This window comes from Xiphophorus hellerii, chromosome 16, assembly GCF_003331165.1.
Source record: "Xiphophorus hellerii strain 12219 chromosome 16, Xiphophorus_hellerii-4.1, whole genome shotgun sequence".
NCBI classification, from domain to species: Eukaryota; Metazoa; Chordata; class Actinopteri; order Cyprinodontiformes; family Poeciliidae; genus Xiphophorus; species Xiphophorus hellerii.
In genome coordinates, this window is record NC_045687.1 from 193,525 (window position 1) to 211,394 (window position 17,870).

Below are 17,870 nucleotides of genomic sequence, written 5' to 3' on the forward strand. Positions count from 1 at the left end.
AGGATAAACGACTGAAACTTTTAAATGTGAAGTTAAACTTTAAGGTCGAACTTTGACCCCTGGACCTCCGGTTTGACTCTAGACGTCGCCATGGAGACGGCTGACGACGAGACAGGCGGCCAGGAGACACAGCAGGTCGCTGCTGAAAGCCAACAGTGTTTATAGAAAGTTGAGTGGAAGGAAAAAGTGATCCAGTTAGAACTGCAGCCTTTGTTGAGCAGAATCCATTCACTCTGGAAAGTTTCTTCCAGGATGGATATGAATCTAAATCCTGTTGCCATGGAGATTAAATCATTTCTCAACACTCCGGTTCTGGCCCGGTTCCTGCCCTGTCCGGTACCGGTTCCGGCCCGGTTCCAGTCCGGTCCAGGGTTTGATGAGGAGTAACATGATGGGAAGCTTACAGCTGGTTTTCCATGACACCGCCCCTTTACAACAGAGCTGGTGTAGAAACAAGAGGTCTCACTCTGACAAGCAGTTAAAACCAGTTAGTTCTTCCTGCCGGGACGTTTCTGTAGTTTAACTACCGAGTAGTTTAGCACGTCATGATAAAATGACTCAAAGCTAAAGAACAAAGAACTGTTCAGTGAAGCTCCTATTGAAAAGTAAATTTATTTCATTAACTCATCAAGTGAAACATGGATTACTGAAGTTTTAACGCCTTTATTTCTCTTCATGTTGATTTTCTGCTTATAAATAAAAACACATTAAAGATCAGAATATTACTTCAAATGATTTTGGAAAACAGAAATGTCTTCTTACTGAGAAGTTTGTTTAAAACTTCATTAAAGGCCATTTTTAAAGGCCATTTTTATCAGGAGAAAATCGTTTCTCCTGATTTACTGAATGTTACTGACTGCGGTCGCCATGACAACACAACCATGGCTGTGAAAATAAATCTGCTCAGGATTTTAATAAGAGTAACTGATCACATTAAAGCTGTGCATGAAATCTGGATTCTCACCGGATCCAGATTAAAATTCAAGAACATTTTATTAATCCCAACCAGAGATTAAATCTGACGGAGTTACGCGACTACAAACTGAGCTCTGATTGGCTGGCTCGCTGACATTCAGGGGGCGGAGCTTCAGCATCCTGGGTCTGGGTCTGGTTCTGGGCTGAAGCTGAGGGACAGAAACAGAGATTCTCTGAAGACAGAACTGCTCGTGATCCGGTCCATATCCAGTATAGAACCAGTCCTGATCCGGTCCAGATCAAATCCAGAACCGGTTCTGATCCAGTCCAGAACCGGGGATTAGCTCCTCCCCTATCACCTCTCCTCCTCCCCAGGTGGCTGCAGGAAGCTCCGCCCCTCTGATCCTCTCTCTGAGCTGCTGACACACACACGCTCTCTCTCTCTCTCTCCGACTCTCTCTCTCGCCCCGGTCCGGTCCGGTCAGCATGCTGGGCCTGCTGGCTGCCGGTTCCGTTTTCTTCCCGGGAATTTTCCTGGGATCAAAGCAAATCCTGGAGCGGCTCATGGGATGGAGTGAGGCGGACGCCGTGGTGATCTCAGCACGGTGACACACACACACACACCGACACACACACACAGACACACTGAGACACACACACATCCCTGCTATGCAAACTGAGGACTTTGCATTTACCTCCATCCATTTCTCTGAGTTTATTTATTCAGATGTTTCCTCTGATCCAAACTATCACTAGTCTGTTCCCTGGACCAGAACCAGATCAGAACCAGAACTCCCACCTGGGCTCCAGAACCGACCAGTAGTTCTGCAGATGAAGTCAAACTGCTCCTCTGTCTGTAGCATGTAAGAGAACACACCGGATTGGGTCCGGTCCGGTCTGGTTTGATTGTTTGTCTCAGTTTCTGATTGTTCTGGTTTTCGTTTGTTCCTTCAATCACTAATGGTTCTGGTTCTGGTTCTTGTCCGGTTTCCGTTCTCTTGTTTTGTGCTGCCCCTCCTCTTCCCGGAAACGAACCGGAAATAAAACGTTGGTGTAACCATGGCAACGACATAGCGGCCATTAGTGCCTAGTAGATGGTCACAGACAGTTACCCTGGCAACTGACAGTCAGGGACCCTCAGGGTCCAGAGGACAACATTCATGTCCCAGTCTAACCAGTGCTCCCAGTCTAACCAGTGCTCCCAGTCTAACCAGTGCTCCCAGTCTAACCAGTGCTCCCTGTCCTCCAGTCTGGTGTCGTCTCTCCAGGCTGTCATGGCGTCCTCGGCCGGCTGGACCATCGTCTCGTCCTGCAGGGATGTCATGGAGGACAGGTGAGGACGTCCTGCTTAGTTTTCCTCCAGTGTGAAAAGATTCATTAGTCCTCCTGCGATGACATCATCGGATGACATCATCGGATGACGTCATCACAGGAGGACTAATGAATCGCTGCAGCAGGTTTCCTGTCAGCCTGTAATCTAATTACCGATCTGGGATTATCGAGCCGAGCTGCAGGTTATTTCAGTCGCTGGCTGATCCTCCTCGCTGAGCATGCTGGGAAACGGTGGGAGGACGGGGGGTTACTGGTTTCCTGATTTCCCAGTCAAAGTTCAGCACTGGTCTGACTCCCATTTGGTTACCAAATCACAGCAAGAGCAGAAAGGAAGTCTGGGACAGCGAGGCTCAGCTGCAGCAGTGCAGAGGGATTATTATTGTTATTATTATTGTTGTTATTATTATTGTTATTATTATTGTTACTATTATTGTTGTTGTTATTATTGTTGTTATTATTATTATTGTTGTTATTATTATTGTGATAAAATCCATAGGATCTTCCATTATTTAGATTTAAGCTGGGATTTTCAGATTAAATTCTAATTTTCGTAATTACTGATTATTTTTCAGTCAGACATTCAACTGAACAGAACCGGAACCGACCGGGTCAGCAGAACCTACTGTTGGTTCCGGGTGTTTCTGGGAGTCCAGAATGACCCGGTTCTGTTGGTTCTGATGACCCGGCGGCCATCTTTGACCCGTTCTGCTTCCCCTCCTCAGACACTGGCTGGCCAACGCCTACATCCTGTTCGCCACGCCGTATTTCTGCTACGACCTCCTGGCCATGTTCCTGTGCTACTGGTTCAGGCTGCAGGTCAAAGGTCACCAGGAGGCGGGGCCCGACGGCGGCTCGGTGCGCGCCGCCGTGTCGGGTTTCCTGCGCCGGGAGGTTCTGATGGTTCTGCATCACGTCTTCATGGTGGCCTTCTGCTGCCCCGCCTCTCTGGTAACTATGGCAACGCTGGATCCAGTTCAGGAAGAAACTGGAACCAGTTTCATGAAAAAACTGGAGAATGTCTGACATCACATCTTCTTCATCTGTGGGGTTTTTTTCTATTCTGGCCTGGTCCAATATCAGTTCAGAACCAAGAGGTTCTGGTCCAAAAGTCTGAGTGAACCGTTCGTTAAACCAGTTCTAATCCAGATCTGAAACCAGATTAAACCTACAAATCAATTCAGTTTGAAACTAAAACTAAAATTTAAATGTTAAAAACCGGGTCAGAACCGGGTCCCAGACCAATGTGAAGCTGGTTCTGCCGGTTCCTACCGGGCCAGAGAAGTTCTGTTGGAGCCTGTAATGAAGCCTCCAGCCTGCAAGTGGCGCCACCTGTCTGTTAAACAGCCTCATTAACTGACTGTGAAACCGGGTTCTGGTTCTGGAGAGAAGAGCCTGTTAAAGATGAGACGGAACCGCCCGGTCCAGATGAGTCAGGGAGCCGTCCAGAGGTCGCTGACCCCTGACCCCTCTCCCTCCAGGTGTGGCGCCGGGGGCGGGGCGATTACTTCCAGGGCCTTCTGTTCCTGGCTGAGCTCAGCACGCCGTCCGTCTGTCTGGGGAAAGTTCTGATCCAGGTAACCTCATGTTCTGGACCCGGTCCGACCCAACAGAACCGTTCAGAGTCCAGTCGGGTCCAGGTGGTTGTACCTGACCAGGTGTGTCCATCAGTTCCAGAAGCAGGACTGGCTGCTGCATCGGATCAACGGCGCCGCCCTGCTGCTCAGCTTCTTCTGCTGCAGAGTTCTGCTCTTCCCCTACCTGTACTACACCTACAGCAGGTAACACACCTGACCTCACCTGACCTCTCTGACCTTGGGTCGGCCTGCTGGCAGGTGAAGCTGATATGGTCCAGGTCAGGAGGTCAGGAGCTTCACTGATGCTATTTACCTCAGATCACCTGTTATTATTCAAACTGACCACAGCGCCCCCTGTCTGCTGCTGCAGGTACTCCTCCATCCCACTGTACCGGGTCCCCCTGGTGGCCCCATGGCAGTGCAACCTGGGGGCCGTGCTTCTGTGGCCCCTGCAGCTCTACTGGTTCAGCCTGATCTGCAGAGGAGCGCTGAGGGGACGGGGGGGAGACGGGGGACGCTGAGGGGGAGACGGGGGACGCTGAGGGGGACGGGGGGAGACGGGGGACGCTGAGGGGGACGGGGGGAGACGGGGGACGCTGAGGGGGAGACGGGGGATGATGAGGGGGAGACGGGGGACGCTGAGGGGGACGGGGGACGGGGGGGAGACGGGGGACGCTGAGGGGGACGGGGGGGAGACGGGGGACGCTGAGGGGGAGACGGGGGACGCTGAGGGGGACGGGGGGAGACGGGGGACGCTGAGGGGGAGACGGGGGATGATGAGGGGGAGACGGGGGACGCTGAGGGGGACGGGGGACGGGGGGAGACGGGGGACGCTGAGGGGGAGACGGGGGATGATGAGGGGGAGACGGGGGACGCTGAGGGGGACGGGGGGGAGACGGGGGACGGGGGGGAGACGGGGGAAGCTGAGGGGGAGACGGGGGACGCTGAGGGGGACGGGGGGAGACGGGGGACGCTGAGGGGGACGGGGGGGAGACGGGGGACGGGGGGAGACGGGGGAAGCTGAGGGGGAGACGGGGGGGAGACGGGGGACGCTGAGGGGGACGGGGGGAGACGGGGGACGGGGGGGAGACGGGGACGGGGGGGGAGACGGGGGACGCTGAGGGGGACGGGGGGAGACGGGAGACGGGGGAAGCTGAGGGGGAGACGGGGGACGGGGGGAGACGGGGGAAGCTGAGGGGGAGACGGGGGACGGGGGGAGACGGGGGACGCTGAGGGGGAGACGGGGGACGGGGGGAGACGGGGGAAGCTGAGGGGGAGACGGGGGACGGGGGGAGACGGGGGACGGGGGGAGACGGGGGAAGCTGAGGGGGAGACGGGGGACGGGGGGAGACGGGGGAAGCTGAGGGGGAGACGGGGGACGAGGGGAGACGGGGGACGCTGAGGGGGACGGGGGGAGACGGGGGAAGCTGAGGGGGAGACGGGGGACGGGGGGAGACGGGGGAAGCTGAGGGGGAGACGGGGGACGAGGGGAGACGGGGGACGCTGAGGTTTTCTCTGTTTGGCTCTTTCTGATTTTTCTGCTCTTTTCCTCAGTTCTTCTGCTATAATTCTTATTTTCATATTTTCATGTTGGTTTCTGCGTGTTTGTGTTTAAAATGTTTTGATAATAACCGTTGATGATAATATACATCCAAAACAAATAAAATATTTAATCACTGAAGACGTTGGTTGAAACTGCAGAGCAGAGAAACATTTTCATCTTTTCTTCAAACTTTAATTTGTTGCTAAATGAAATAAAAAATAAACAACTCATGAAACCATTTCAGTTTCAGCAGGTTTTTATTGGAATTAAATGAAAGACTAATACAGATCAGTGACTCTTTCTGCACTGGGTCTGTTATCAGCAGCAGCCACAATGATGGGATATGATTAATATACACTAATATTACACGGCTATTACAGCTTCAATCCCACATAGTGTCGCTACCAACGTCTATTTAGCAAAGTTTAATTAAAAACAGTATAATTAAACTAAAATGTTTTAAAGTATAGGGACAAAATAACTACAAAACAACGTATTTTATCCAGATTAACCGCCAAACAATAGGATAAGAAATCTGCTGAGTCAGCAGATTGTGACGTAGCATTACTGCAAGGTAGCACAGATACACCTATTTTCTGTTTATCTGCTACCCATCAATCTGTTGTTCTGTAGCTGTTTTGTTCCCATACTTTAAAATATTTTAGTTTTAGGGAAATCTTTCAAGGTAGCACTGATAGTCAGAACACCAGGTTTACATCTGCTGCTGCTGCACAGAGCTGCTCAGGTGTGTTAGGATCATGGCAGCAAACCAGTAAACGCAAAGAACTTTGCAGTTTTTCCCCCAAACTAACAGAATGAGTAAAGCTGTTGGATGCAGCTAATGTTAGCTAAAAGATGACTAGCTAACACCAATACAGCACCTTTATCTTGTTAACTAGTAGCCTGTCTGCTGCTGGTGTTCATGTTCAAAAGTTGGTAGTACTTGTTACCTTCACTTGAGTAACTTTTTGGGAAAAAAGGTTATTATAAAAGTAGTTTTACTGCACTGTACCCTTTTCTTTTACCTGAGTAACATTATTATTGCCACGATTCATTTTGCCCCCCAGAATATGCCGATGCCCCCCGTTAAACTCGTCTGGATCCAATCAATAATCAATAAAACTATTTTAGTATTGGGAACTATTAAAGTTCCCAAAAATCAATCAAAACACATACAGTTTGTACATATCTGACCTCCAAAACAGAAACATTTAAAATATTTATTCACAAATTCCACAAAACATCAAATATTGATCAGCAATAAATTACAGACCTGACTGAATTCCCTGGAGCTGAACCTGGACTGGACTCGGCCTGATGGGACCAGTGTGATGGGACCAGTCTGGGGACATGTGGAGTCTCTGGGTGAATCTCATTCCTATTTTGATCTAATTGAACTGTTTCCATAGAAACCTTTTGAGCTTCTTGTTCGGACTTAACGGTTGTTCGGTTCTGCAGCTCCAGATTCTCTGTTTCTGGGTTCATTTTTCAGAATATTTTCTCCGTAAGCCTTGAAGGATCCACTTATGCAGAATATTTTTTATTTTCAGAGTTTCTGCTGATGTTGAAACCTTGTTCTGATCAGGCTGGTTCTGTTTGGACCTTTAGTAAATCACTCACCTTGTCATTTGTCCAAAGCAAACACCATGTTCAGGCATAATGTGGGACCCGAGTGGTAAATTTGATGTAATGAACTGCAGCAGGTGTGAGCAGGGTTTTAAAAACGAGGCGATAAAAGTTGACAATAATTTATTAAAAGACAAGTTGCTAAAAACAAAGCGGGGCAACACTATTCAGCAGTCATAAGTCTGTGGAAGAAAGTTAGAAATGGAGTCTTAGTTCGGCCAGGGGGGCCGTGGTCCTGCCGACCTGCTGACCCTTCACCTTTGGTCTGTCCGGCTCTCCTGCTTCAACTGCTCAGCTACCGTTTCATTCCTGATTTCTCGGTCTGCAGAGTGGGCGTCTCCGTCTGTGGGTGGTAACGTCGAAACACAAACATGCAACACGGCGAACCAAAAAAATAACCCAAAATAAATCTAATAGGAAAAGTAAATGACTTGAAAATATCACCACAAGCAAATCCAAAACAGCAAATGTAAGAAACATGAAATTAACTCAAAAAAAGAAAAAGGAGGCCACATTACCACAATATGTGCACTCAGCACCAGGAAACCCTAGGCCGCAGTTCGATGATCGACTTTGTCATCGTTTCATCGGATCTGCGGCCGAATGTCTTGGACACTCGGGTGAAGAGGTGCGAAGCTGTCCACTGACCTGGTGGTGAGTTGGCTCCGGTGGTGGGGGAGGAAGCCGGTCAGATCTGGCGGCCCAAACGTGTTGAGGGTCTGCTGGGAACGTCTGGCGGACTCTCCTGTGAGACGGCGCTTTAACTCCCATCTCCAGCAGAACTTTGAACCCGTCGGTGGACGCCTTCGGTGACGGATGCTGTGAGGCTGAAGAAGGTCTCATGGGGCCTGTGAGGATTTGGTTTTTCTGGTTGTTAATTCAGGTTTCTGTGTTCAGTTGAGTCTCCATGTTGTCCCTCCTAACCCTCGATTGTCTCTTGATTCCTCCCTGACGTATTTAACCCCACCTGTTAATAGGTGTTTCCCTGTCAGGTTCTTGCGAAATTAATGCGAAAACTTGTTTGATGCTTTTATCTTCATCCTGAAAAAAATGTAAATGTTAATTGGAATGAGTCAGAAGTATTCATACACCTGCAGATTTTGTTTTAATGTGACCAACACGTTTCTGATCTTGGGCTTCTGGGGCGGCCCAGTCAAAGTCCAGCCCTGAACCTGTGGAGGGAGCTGAAGATGAGGGTGATGGTGAGGAGGCCTTCCTCCTGACATGGAGGCCAGCAGAGGAAGTGACAGCCTCATTGCTGTGTAACCTGTGGCGCCCCCTAGTGTCCTCCTGGCTCCAGACTTTAAACCAAACGTTCATGTTTTTATGAATATGAATTCTGGGAGAAGGAGCCGTGAGAACACCCTGGTAGTCAACATCTTCCTCATCATTCAGAGAAAAATGCAACATGATTTTAGTAGTCAGAACATTTTCTGTTTTATTTGTCTTCATATTTTCTGGATGTAAACATGAACTTTTCTCCTGAATGTCACATTAATTCACAGGGAGAATTCAATACAAACTAATCATAAAACAGAAGAACGAACCAACAGATGCAGGATTAACATATTTAAATCAGTGCAAACTTTCACATTAATGCTCAGAAATTAATCCACTTTTTGCTCCTGATCGATCAGAAAAGATCCAGATTAAAGCTGCAGTTATGTTTTCATTTATTAAACATTTGTTTTTCAAAACTAAGTTATTCATTGTTGCTTTTTAAACTAAAAATAAAACATTCAAAGTCGATTGTTAAAATATAATTTGTTTGTTTTTTTATGGAAAAATTATTTTGATGTAGTTTTATTCATAACTTAAACAGGTTTTCATAGAATGATAAAAATCAGATTTCACAGAACATTCAGTCTGATCATTAAAGTCAAACATTAAAATTCACTGAACATCCAAACTGTTAATATATTCATTGTTGTGCTTTTATTTTCATATCTTTACAACTTGAAGTTGACAGAAAAAATGTTGCTGATTGAATTATTGGTTTGCATCAAATAGTAAATATTATTAACTGACCCTCACCAGAAATATAGATTTTGTCAGATTTTGTTTGTCAGATTCTCATTCAGTTTGTGATCAAAAGCTGATTAAAGACAAAATAACTTCATGTCTGGTTCTGTAGACTAACCCACCAGAACCCTTCAGAACCCAGTAGAACCATCAGGACAGGACCAGCAGGCAGCAGAGGGCCGGTAGGACGGACGCGGCGGCCTGGTGCGGCGCTGCAGACGGCGAGGCTCTGAAGATGATGAAGCCCAGTGGATCGGCGCCGATTTGCTCACTGATCCAGTTCTGGTACCGAGACACCCGGGCGTAAACCCCGGGGTAATCAGGCCGGGCGCACTCGAACCCGAAGCTCACAATCCCAGACTGGACCCACCTGGTGCCGTCATTGCTGACCATCGGACCGCCAGAGTCCCCCTGCACACAGCAAGACCAGCAAAACCAGTCAGACCAGTTAGAACCATCACCCTTGCTGCTTCCTTGTTAAACATGTTGAGGTTTATTAACGGTGAACTCTCCTGCTCCCTAGAACAGGATCAGTCTGTGGCCTATTCAAAACATCTTCATTCAATTTTTCTTACATTATCAGATTTCAGTTGATCAGGTTGAACTTCTTCTACAATGACCTGCTGCTGGCCACGCCCCCAGTGAGGGATGGCCAGGCCCCCAGTTGACCGATGGCCACGCCCCCAGTTGACAGATGGCCACGCCCCCAGTGACCGATGGCCACGCCCCCAGTTGACCGATGGCCACAAGTACACCGCTGCAGCAAACAGGAAGGGCGGGACGGACCGCTGTCAGTCTCAGATCTTATTTGGAAATGGGACCATTGCACTCCGGAAGTGAAGGGGGCGCTATTTCCTATATTATCCACGGTCTCCCGTTTTTATTTTCTTTTGAAATCTGTGATATATTTTCACCTTTAGGAAGGATTTTCACTCTCAGCATTTATTTGAACTTTTCTCTTTTATTTACTTCAGTGCAGCTCACAGTTTTTAACAGATTCTGTAGCTTTCTGTGAACTTCTAAATCTGCTCCTTAGTGGCATCTTTTCGGGCCTGATACTGCCTCTAGTGGCGTGGGGTGGTAACACAGCTAATATAATTACAGTATTAAATCAGAATACCACAACATCCTTATAATTTACTATTAATTCTGGCATTACTGGCACCGTAAAAGATAAATCCCCTCACTAAAGAACATACCTTTTCATTTTCTTAAGGAAGTAGAGCTAATTAAATGACATAAACAAAACCTGAAAGTGATTCCAGTTTCACTCGATGGCCAACCTGTTGAAACTGTGGTAAATTTTAAATTCCTTGTCATTCCTGGACAGTCAGCTCAGTTTTGCTGAAAACACTGGCTATATCTTTAAGAACTATTCTCAGAGACTCTGTCTTTTTAGACCCAGTGATCTTTGGGTTACCCAACCAGACGTTGTGTACAACCAGTTAGGTAGAGGTTGTTGAGTTAAAATGTTAAAACTTTACGTTCTAACTAGAGTTTTAACTCAACTCAACTTTTAACTGTGGACTGTTTTAACTTTTCATCTCCTTTGGTCACATGAGCTGCAGACTAACAGACAATATTTTCAGAAAACTTTCAATGGCAGGTAAAATAGTAGGTAATAGTTTGAGCTCATGAAGGCCTTATTGTTTTCCTCTGGTAACTAAGAACATCGATTAGAAGTCATTTATTGACAGAGCAATAATTATTCTTAGCCAAACTAAATGATAACATTTACCTGTAGCATGCTAAGTGTTTTACTTGATGCACAAATTGTTGATATTGTGATTCTATGAAAGAGTTTTATTTTATCGTTTTAGAGTCAAAGAAAAATTTCCACCTTGGAAGACTAAATAGTTTAACCAGATTTTTTCCTAAATATAAAACTCTACCAACAAAAAGTCTCAGAATAATATACATGGCACCGTAAAAATAAAAATGTAAATTATTGTTTGTATCTGTTTAACAATCCTGGTTATTCTTCTGTGAACCTAATTCATTTGTTCGTTATTGACTTTTGCTCAGTTAAATTTCTTATATATGTATTGTCAATGGTATTTTTATTATAGTCGATCATTTTGTTTTTCATGTTTCCTTATTTCTTTTGTTCCTCCTATAATTGGTGGAGATATATAGATATTATTTATAATGTATAAAGGTATTGTTTACGTCACCTAATTAGCTCTACATCCTGAAGAAAATGGAAAAAATATGGTGTTTTAGAAGATAATTTATCTTTTACGGTTGCAGTAATGCCAGAATAATAAATAATAAAGACTTTGTGCTATTCTGATTTAGTAATGTAATTATATTAGCTGTGTTACCACCCCACGCCACTAGAGGCAGTATCAGGCCCGAAAAGATGCGACTAAGGAGCAGATTTAGAAGTTCACAGAATGTGTTAAAAACTGTGAGCTGTGCTGAAGTAAATAAAAGTTCAAATAAATGCTGAGAGTGAAAATCCTTCCTAAAGATGAAGATATATCACCGATTTCAAAAGAAAATGAAAACGGGAGACTGTGGATAATATAGGAAATAGCGCCCCCTTCACTTCCGGAGTGCAATGGTCCCATTTCCAAATAAGGTCTGAGACTGACAGCGGTCCGTCCCGCCCTTCCTGTCTGCTGCAGCCAGGTGGACTTGGTCCACGTCCACCAGTGACTTTTGGTTTCCTTCTATTTGTTTGTGGCTTTAATCTAATTCATTGTGTTTCCGCTTCAACTGCAGCTCTCTAGTTGCTGGTTGCTCTGTGGTTGCTGAGGCAAAAAACTGGTTTTTGCCTCAGCAGGATCTTTCTGGTTCAATAAAAACCAAATCAAAGCTGCTGTAAAGATGCTGTTCCTGCTGCCGATTGGCCAGAACTCACCTGGCAGGAGTCCCTCCCTCCTTCGGCCAGCCCGGCGCAGATCATGTTGCCGGTGATGGAGCCGTGGGAGGCGCTGCACTGGGACTCCGACACCACTGGGATTTCCACTTCCTGCAGCGTCTGGGGGAAAGGCAGAGGGCCTGGACAAGAGAACAGACTGCTTACTGGTTCTGACTCGGCTCTACTGGTAGACTGGTTCCAGGCTCTGATGGGGACTGGTGGTTGTTTCAGTGAATACATGATGAAACTGGGAGAACTGGTTGGACTGGGAGAGCTTTTCTATTGCTGGATGACCTTTATCAGGAAATCCTAAAGGGAGTCTGAATAAAATCAAATCACCAGAGGTCAAAGGTCAACCTCAGCAGCGTTAGAGCCTGGAACCAGCTGACAGCTGCAGAGGGACGAACCGGGGGGTCTCACTCTGGAAGCGGACGTCGCCCCAGCCGGTGATCCAGCTGCTCTGCCCGGCCGGGAAGACGTTGCCGGCCGCCGCCAGGCAGACCGGCCGGATGTAGTTGGTGAAGGTCACGGCTTCCTGCAGCTGCAGCAGCGCCACGTCGTTGTCTTTGGTCTCCTCGTCGTAGTCCGGGTGCGTGATGACACGGCTCACCCTGCGAGATTCCTCGTTGGGGTTCGGGGACTGCTGGGTGAGCCGTCCGAGGTAAACGATCAGGTTCGAGGCGACGGTGCTGGGACGGAGAAAAGCCGTCAGCCGCGGCGTGACGTGGCGCGGTGGCCGAGCCGCCAGGTGAGAGGAGCTCACCTTTGGAAGCAGTGGGCGGCGCTCAAGACCCACTGACGGCTGATCAGGGAGCCACCGCAGATATGGATGTCCTGGTGCAGACTGACCTGCCAGGGCCAAGCGCCGGCCGCAGCGTCCTGACCGCCCACGATCCGAGAGCCGCGGCTGGAGCCGAGCGGCGCGCTGCCGCAGACTGCAACACACAGAGGTTGCGGCAACCAGCAACAGCAACTGCTGCAGGAAGCCAGCATACCTGGGTGGGCCCCATACAGGATAAACATGGGCTACAATACGGGACCCATGTGGGTCAAAACTATGTGGGCCCATGTTTATCTCATATGGGGCCCACCCAGGTTGGCGGCCCGGGAGCAACCGGCAACACAAAGAGCAGCAACCAGCAACATCAAAAAAATCAGTTGTGTTTATTAATAAAGTGGATTATTTTGAACTAATTCAGGTTTTTATTCTAATACTTTAACCTCTAAATACTGTAAATATGATACGAGGTTGTGAAAACTTCTCCTGCAATTCAGAAATGATTTAAGCTAAGAGTAAATCTAATTTAATAACTACAATAAATCACTAGCAAAAATAAGCCGTGTTTCCTGGATGCTGCTGCGCTCTGATCACTTTGTTCACTTTTATAACTTGGTCTTGACCCAGTTTGCCAAACGAGACCAAAACCAGAACCGAGACCAGGAGAACCTGCAGAACCAGCAGAACCTGCAGAACCTCTGGGCCCTGATGGAAACATCCAGGGGCTGAAAACTTTTCATACAGATTTTGTTTGAGATTCAAATTTGACAAGAAAAGTTAAAATTCAACCTGAAACATCAGAAGGAAAAGCATCAAAGCTCCATGAGAACATTTACAGACCTGATAAAACTGGCTGCACAGAGTGACCTTTGACCTTTATGGCTAAATGGTTTCAGTTCTGATAGGAACTGACAGCCAGACGCTAAGGGCTGCTAACTAGGTTCTGGTTCTGGTTAAGGTTCTGAACCTGCACTATTGCTCTTAGCTAATTACGGTTAGCTCCTAGCTAATTAGCTCTGAGCTAATTAGCCAACTAGCTAATGAGCTAGTTACAGTTAGCTCTGAGCTAATTATGATTAGCTCCTAAAACTGTGACATCACTGCATCATTTTATTTATTCTTTTATTTATTGATTGTTGCCATTTAACTGCCGGGTTAAATTATTTCTGCTGTTTGTTCCACACATACAGAGGAACGACCAGATGTTCGCCAGCTGCTCTTCTCCTTCACCTGTTGATATTTTTATACTTTTGTAAAGGATAGTAAACTATTCAATATAAATTGTGTAAATTACTTAAACTTGTAGACTGTTTAAGGTCAAATTGTAAATTACTGAAAGTGAATTTTCTAAATTATGAATGTTTCAGATTGTTTATGGATGTTTGTCTGTTTTGATTGGTTCATATTTGTTTTGTTTAATGGTATTTGCTCTTTGTAATGTTTGTTTATTTTATATGTGCCTCCCAGGCTGCCGTAGCCAATGAGGGCAGGCCTAGAAAAGCTGGCCGTGTTTTTGGACCAATGAATGACTTGAACTGTCAAGATGTTTGGCACAAACAAACCGACCTCAGTGTTTCTCGGTGACGTTTTGTTTTATTTGATTTGTAAGTTTATGTTTTGTATTCTAATGTTTGTGTATGTTTTAGTTTTCATGGCGATGATCTGCATCCAAGAAAATAAACAAACCTCGGGGTAATCCTTATCAGCTGTTTATAAACAGTAACTTAGACTGAACTATTCATTGGCGATTTCGATGTAAATTACAAGTTTTGTTAATAATTTCCCACAGCTGTTGCACAACAGATGGTGTGTTGAACTCACCATCGATCTGCGCATCACTTCCTGTAAAAGACAGAGCAACGAAAGTTTAGAAAAACACAGATCTTCCTCCCTGAGGCTTTGTGGGCGGAGCCTAACAAAGGGGAACTTGTAGCATTGGGAACAACAAGCAACATACCTCAGTTATAGAAACTAGAACCAAATTGTTTCTGTCAAATGATTTCATTGATTGTTGTTCAGACATTTTTAGCTTCATATGATCTGAAAGTGAAGGGATCCATCCATCCATCCATCCATCCATCCATCCATCCATCCATCCATCCATCCATCCATCCATACATACATACATACATCCATACATCCATCCATCCATCCATCCATACATCCATACATCCATCCATCCACAGCCTCATTGATACTTTATTAGTGCTTTTGAACAGTTTTCTGTTTCCTGACCTGGATTGAACTGATCTCATCCTCACTGTAACATCAGACTCTCTAGATCAGGGGTCTCAAACTCCAGTCCTCAAGGGCCTCAAGGTCCTGCAGTTTTTAGATGAGCCTCAGGTACAAAACACTGGAATGAAACGGCTTCATGACCTCCTCCTGGTGTGGATCAGTTCTCCAGAACCTTAATGACCTGATTATTCTGTTCAGGTGCTGCAGCAGAGGCTCATCTAAAAGTTGCAGGACTGCGAACCTCCAGGACTGGAGTTTGACACCTGTGCTCTAGATCAGCGGTCCCGATGCTGTTGTTTGGGAGGGGCGGGGTGCGCGCAGTACTCCGATGTTGTTTTATTACTCATTCTGCTGCAAGTTGGCTCAATTTTGACGCGCAAGACATAACCGGTAAAATCCGGTTTAGGATTTTCAAAATAAATGATCCGGAAGTAGTTCATTATTTCTTGTGCGGCCCGGTACCAATTGGTCCACGGACCGGTACCGGTCCGCGGACCGGTGGTTGGGGACCACTGCTCTAGATGTTCTGCTAAAAGGATCATAAATAAAAATGCTTAAAATCTTGAGCTGTTTTTTTGTGAGAGGTTTGAGGAAGCCCTTCAGGAAACAGACTGAGTCTGTTAATGAAAAACTAGGAAGATCCAACAGTAACAGAAGTTGTTGTTAAATCACATCTGATTATAAACGCAGAAAGCAGGTTCCAGGTTTCTGCTCTGAACCGTCACCCAGGTGAGACTCACCTGCAGCTGAGAGGATCAGCAGCAGCAGGACTCTGGAGGAAGACGACCCGACCTTCATCACGAAGAGACTTCAATCTGAATCAATAAGGAAGTAACTTGCCTGGTCTTACCTGAGAAGGAACGCCCCCCCCCCCCCCCCCCCCCCCCCCACCCCCACCCCACCCACACACACACACACACACACACACACACATACACATCTCCCTTCACCAACCACAAACATGGCGGCGTGGCAACAGCTATCGGCCTTCGCGCTGCCAGATGTTCAAAGGAAGTTAAGCGTCTGGCTGCTGAAGTGCATCATGGGAAGGTGAGTCCTGATCTCCTCCATGAACCTGAACTCTGAAAACCTCCAAAGAGAAGTGAGGCTTGAGGTTCTTCTGCAGGTTTATTGGGTTCAATGTGTCAGCAAGATTGAAGGAAGCGTTCATACAGGACAGGATCTTCCTCAGAGTGTGACAGCAAAGCATCTTAATGGCATCTTCATAACTGGTGCTACTGGTTCCACTTTATTTCAGGTAGGGAGAAACATTAATGACTGTGTAGTTAAAAATTTTGACTGCGTAATTACACTTTATGACATCTGTAACTAGTATGTTTAAGGGAAAATATTAATCACACAATTATTTAATGTAACATCTGCAGCTTGTGGAGCCACGGTTACATCTAAGAGACACAATTATGGATGGAAACAATTAGTAAAACACAAGCTTTTATTCATTCAGACAAACCAAATATTTTGTGGGTAAAGTGGGAAAAAAAACTTGAATAACCTGTACTAAGTAAAATTAATATTTATTAGAAATACACAAAATAGAATTGCAGTATAATCTTGCAGAAAAAATATTCTGTATATACATAAAATAGAATTACAAAATATAAATGAAAAATAACAATTTACAGTTTTTACTACTGATGTGTGCTTTAATAATATTTTAGGGGTTTTTGCAATATTGAAACAAAATAAAAAGAAACTAGAGGAAAAAATGACTTGAGTTGCTTTGGCAGAAACAAAAATCATCTTTTCACTATTAAATATAAAAATTAAGGCACTAATGAAAAACATCACTGAAATATGAGCAGGAAGCAGAAAGAGCAGCAGCAGCTGGAGTTTCACAGACAGACATTTACTGCTGTTCAGAGAAATTAGACTTCTAAAAGACAATTATCCCTGATATTAGAGAAATATTAGAAAATGTTGTTTTGTTGGTTTAATGCAGATCTTCCACAGCCAAATGGTAACACTGCAGGTGGTCAGCCCGCCCTGATATATATATATATATATATACAGTACAGACCAAAAGTTTGGACACACCTTTTAATTCAATGAGTTTCCTTTATTTTCATGACTATTGACATTGTAGATTCACACTGAAGGCATCAAAACTATGAATAACACATGTGGAAATATGCACTAAACAAAAAAGTGTAAAACAACTGAAAATAGCCCTTATATTCTAGTTTCTTCAAAGTAGCAACCTTTTGCTGTGATTACTGCTTTGCACACACTCTGCATTTTCTTGATGAGCTTCAACAGGTAGTCACCTGAAATGGTTTTCACTTCATAGGTCAACCTGCCCTGTCAGGTTAATAAGTGGGATTTATTGCCTTATAAATAGTCATGAAAATAAAGAAAACCCATTGAATTAGAAGGTGTGTCCAAACTTTTGGTCTATATATATATATATATATGTAGGCTGTAATTCCTAGTAATAATAATAATTTATTATTATTCCAGCTTCATGTCAGAAACTCGATCATCTTCATCACTGAAGGAGCTTCAAAGTAAATGATTTATTACTTCCATATTTGATGCTTAGTTGCAAAAAAAAAAGAAAACTAATTTATTCAGTCATAAAAACAAAGAAAACATCAGCTGTGATAGTTTGATTAAAATAAATGAATCTAAAGATGACCTCTGACCCTGGAAAGCCTGATGATGATTTCAAAGAACAATCAGAAAACAATATAAATAAACCGATCAGGAACCCAACGCACAATAAATATGTCTAACTCAGAGACATTTTTAAATAGATGAAATTAAATAGTGTGCTTATAATGTAGTGTTAATAAGACAACTTTCTCCTTAAAACAGATCCGATCCGAGTTTAAGTGAACCTGGAGAGTCCCAGTCCTCCGAGTCTCCTTCCGTCTAAAACCTGAAATATCCAACAGATTGAATAAACCTTCGGCCTTCAGGAGGATTTCTGCGCTTTATTAAACCAACATGTTGATA

General features: G+C 45.3%; 2 protein-coding genes across 3 annotated transcripts; one reads left to right on the top strand and one right to left on the bottom strand.

The window, feature by feature from the left end:
- Positions 1-53: 53 nt before the first annotated feature.
- On the top strand, positions 54-5,602 carry LOC116734960 (ceramide synthase-like). Of its 2 annotated transcripts, XM_032586509.1 has the most exons (7): positions 54-1,520; positions 2,165-2,248; positions 2,970-3,195; positions 3,726-3,821; positions 3,916-4,025; positions 4,192-4,317; positions 5,297-5,602. In XM_032586509.1, the coding sequence occupies exons 1-7, from the start codon at positions 1,402-1,404 to the stop codon at positions 5,352-5,354; spliced, it is 819 nt and encodes a 272-aa protein (XP_032442400.1). In that variant the 5' UTR covers positions 54-1,401; the 3' UTR covers positions 5,355-5,602. The 2 variants fall into 2 exon arrangements, with proteins under 2 accessions (XP_032442400.1, XP_032442401.1); XM_032586510.1 differs by lacking the exons at positions 4,192-4,317; positions 5,297-5,602 and having other exon boundaries at positions 3,916-4,029.
- A 2,800-nt stretch (positions 5,603-8,402) lies between these two features.
- LOC116734956 (serine protease 27-like) lies at positions 8,403-15,774 on the bottom strand. Its single transcript, XM_032586501.1, has 6 exons — positions 15,635-15,774; positions 14,478-14,498; positions 12,642-12,813; positions 12,299-12,567; positions 11,879-12,018; positions 8,403-9,423 (listed from the first exon to the last, which is right to left on the bottom strand). The coding sequence occupies exons 1-6, from the start codon at positions 15,690-15,692 to the stop codon at positions 9,163-9,165; spliced, it is 921 nt and encodes a 306-aa protein (XP_032442392.1). The 5' UTR covers positions 15,693-15,774; the 3' UTR covers positions 8,403-9,162.
- Positions 15,775-17,870: the final 2,096 nt, after the last annotated feature.

Excerpts from the sequence above, each read along its gene's own strand:
- LOC116734956 (XM_032586501.1), bottom strand. The coding sequence starts at position 15,692 with ATGAAGGTCGGGTCGTCTTCCTCCAGAGTCCTGCTGCTGCTGATCCTC. Across the intron at positions 14,499-15,634 it reads GCTGATCCTCTCAGCTGCAG|GAAGTGATGCGCAGATCGAT; the intron begins GTGAGTCTCACC and ends TGTCTTTTACAG. Across the intron at positions 9,424-11,878 it reads GAGGGAGGGACTCCTGCCAG|GGGGACTCTGGCGGTCCGAT; the intron begins GTGAGTTCTGGC and ends TGCTGTGTGCAG.
- LOC116734960 (XM_032586509.1), top strand. The coding sequence starts at position 1,402 with ATGCTGGGCCTGCTGGCTGCCGGTTCCGTTTTCTTCCCGGGAATTTTC. Across the intron at positions 3,196-3,725 it reads TCTGCTGCCCCGCCTCTCTG|GTGTGGCGCCGGGGGCGGGG; the intron begins GTAACTATGGCA and ends CTCTCCCTCCAG. Across the intron at positions 3,822-3,915 it reads TGGGGAAAGTTCTGATCCAG|TTCCAGAAGCAGGACTGGCT; the intron begins GTAACCTCATGT and ends TGTGTCCATCAG.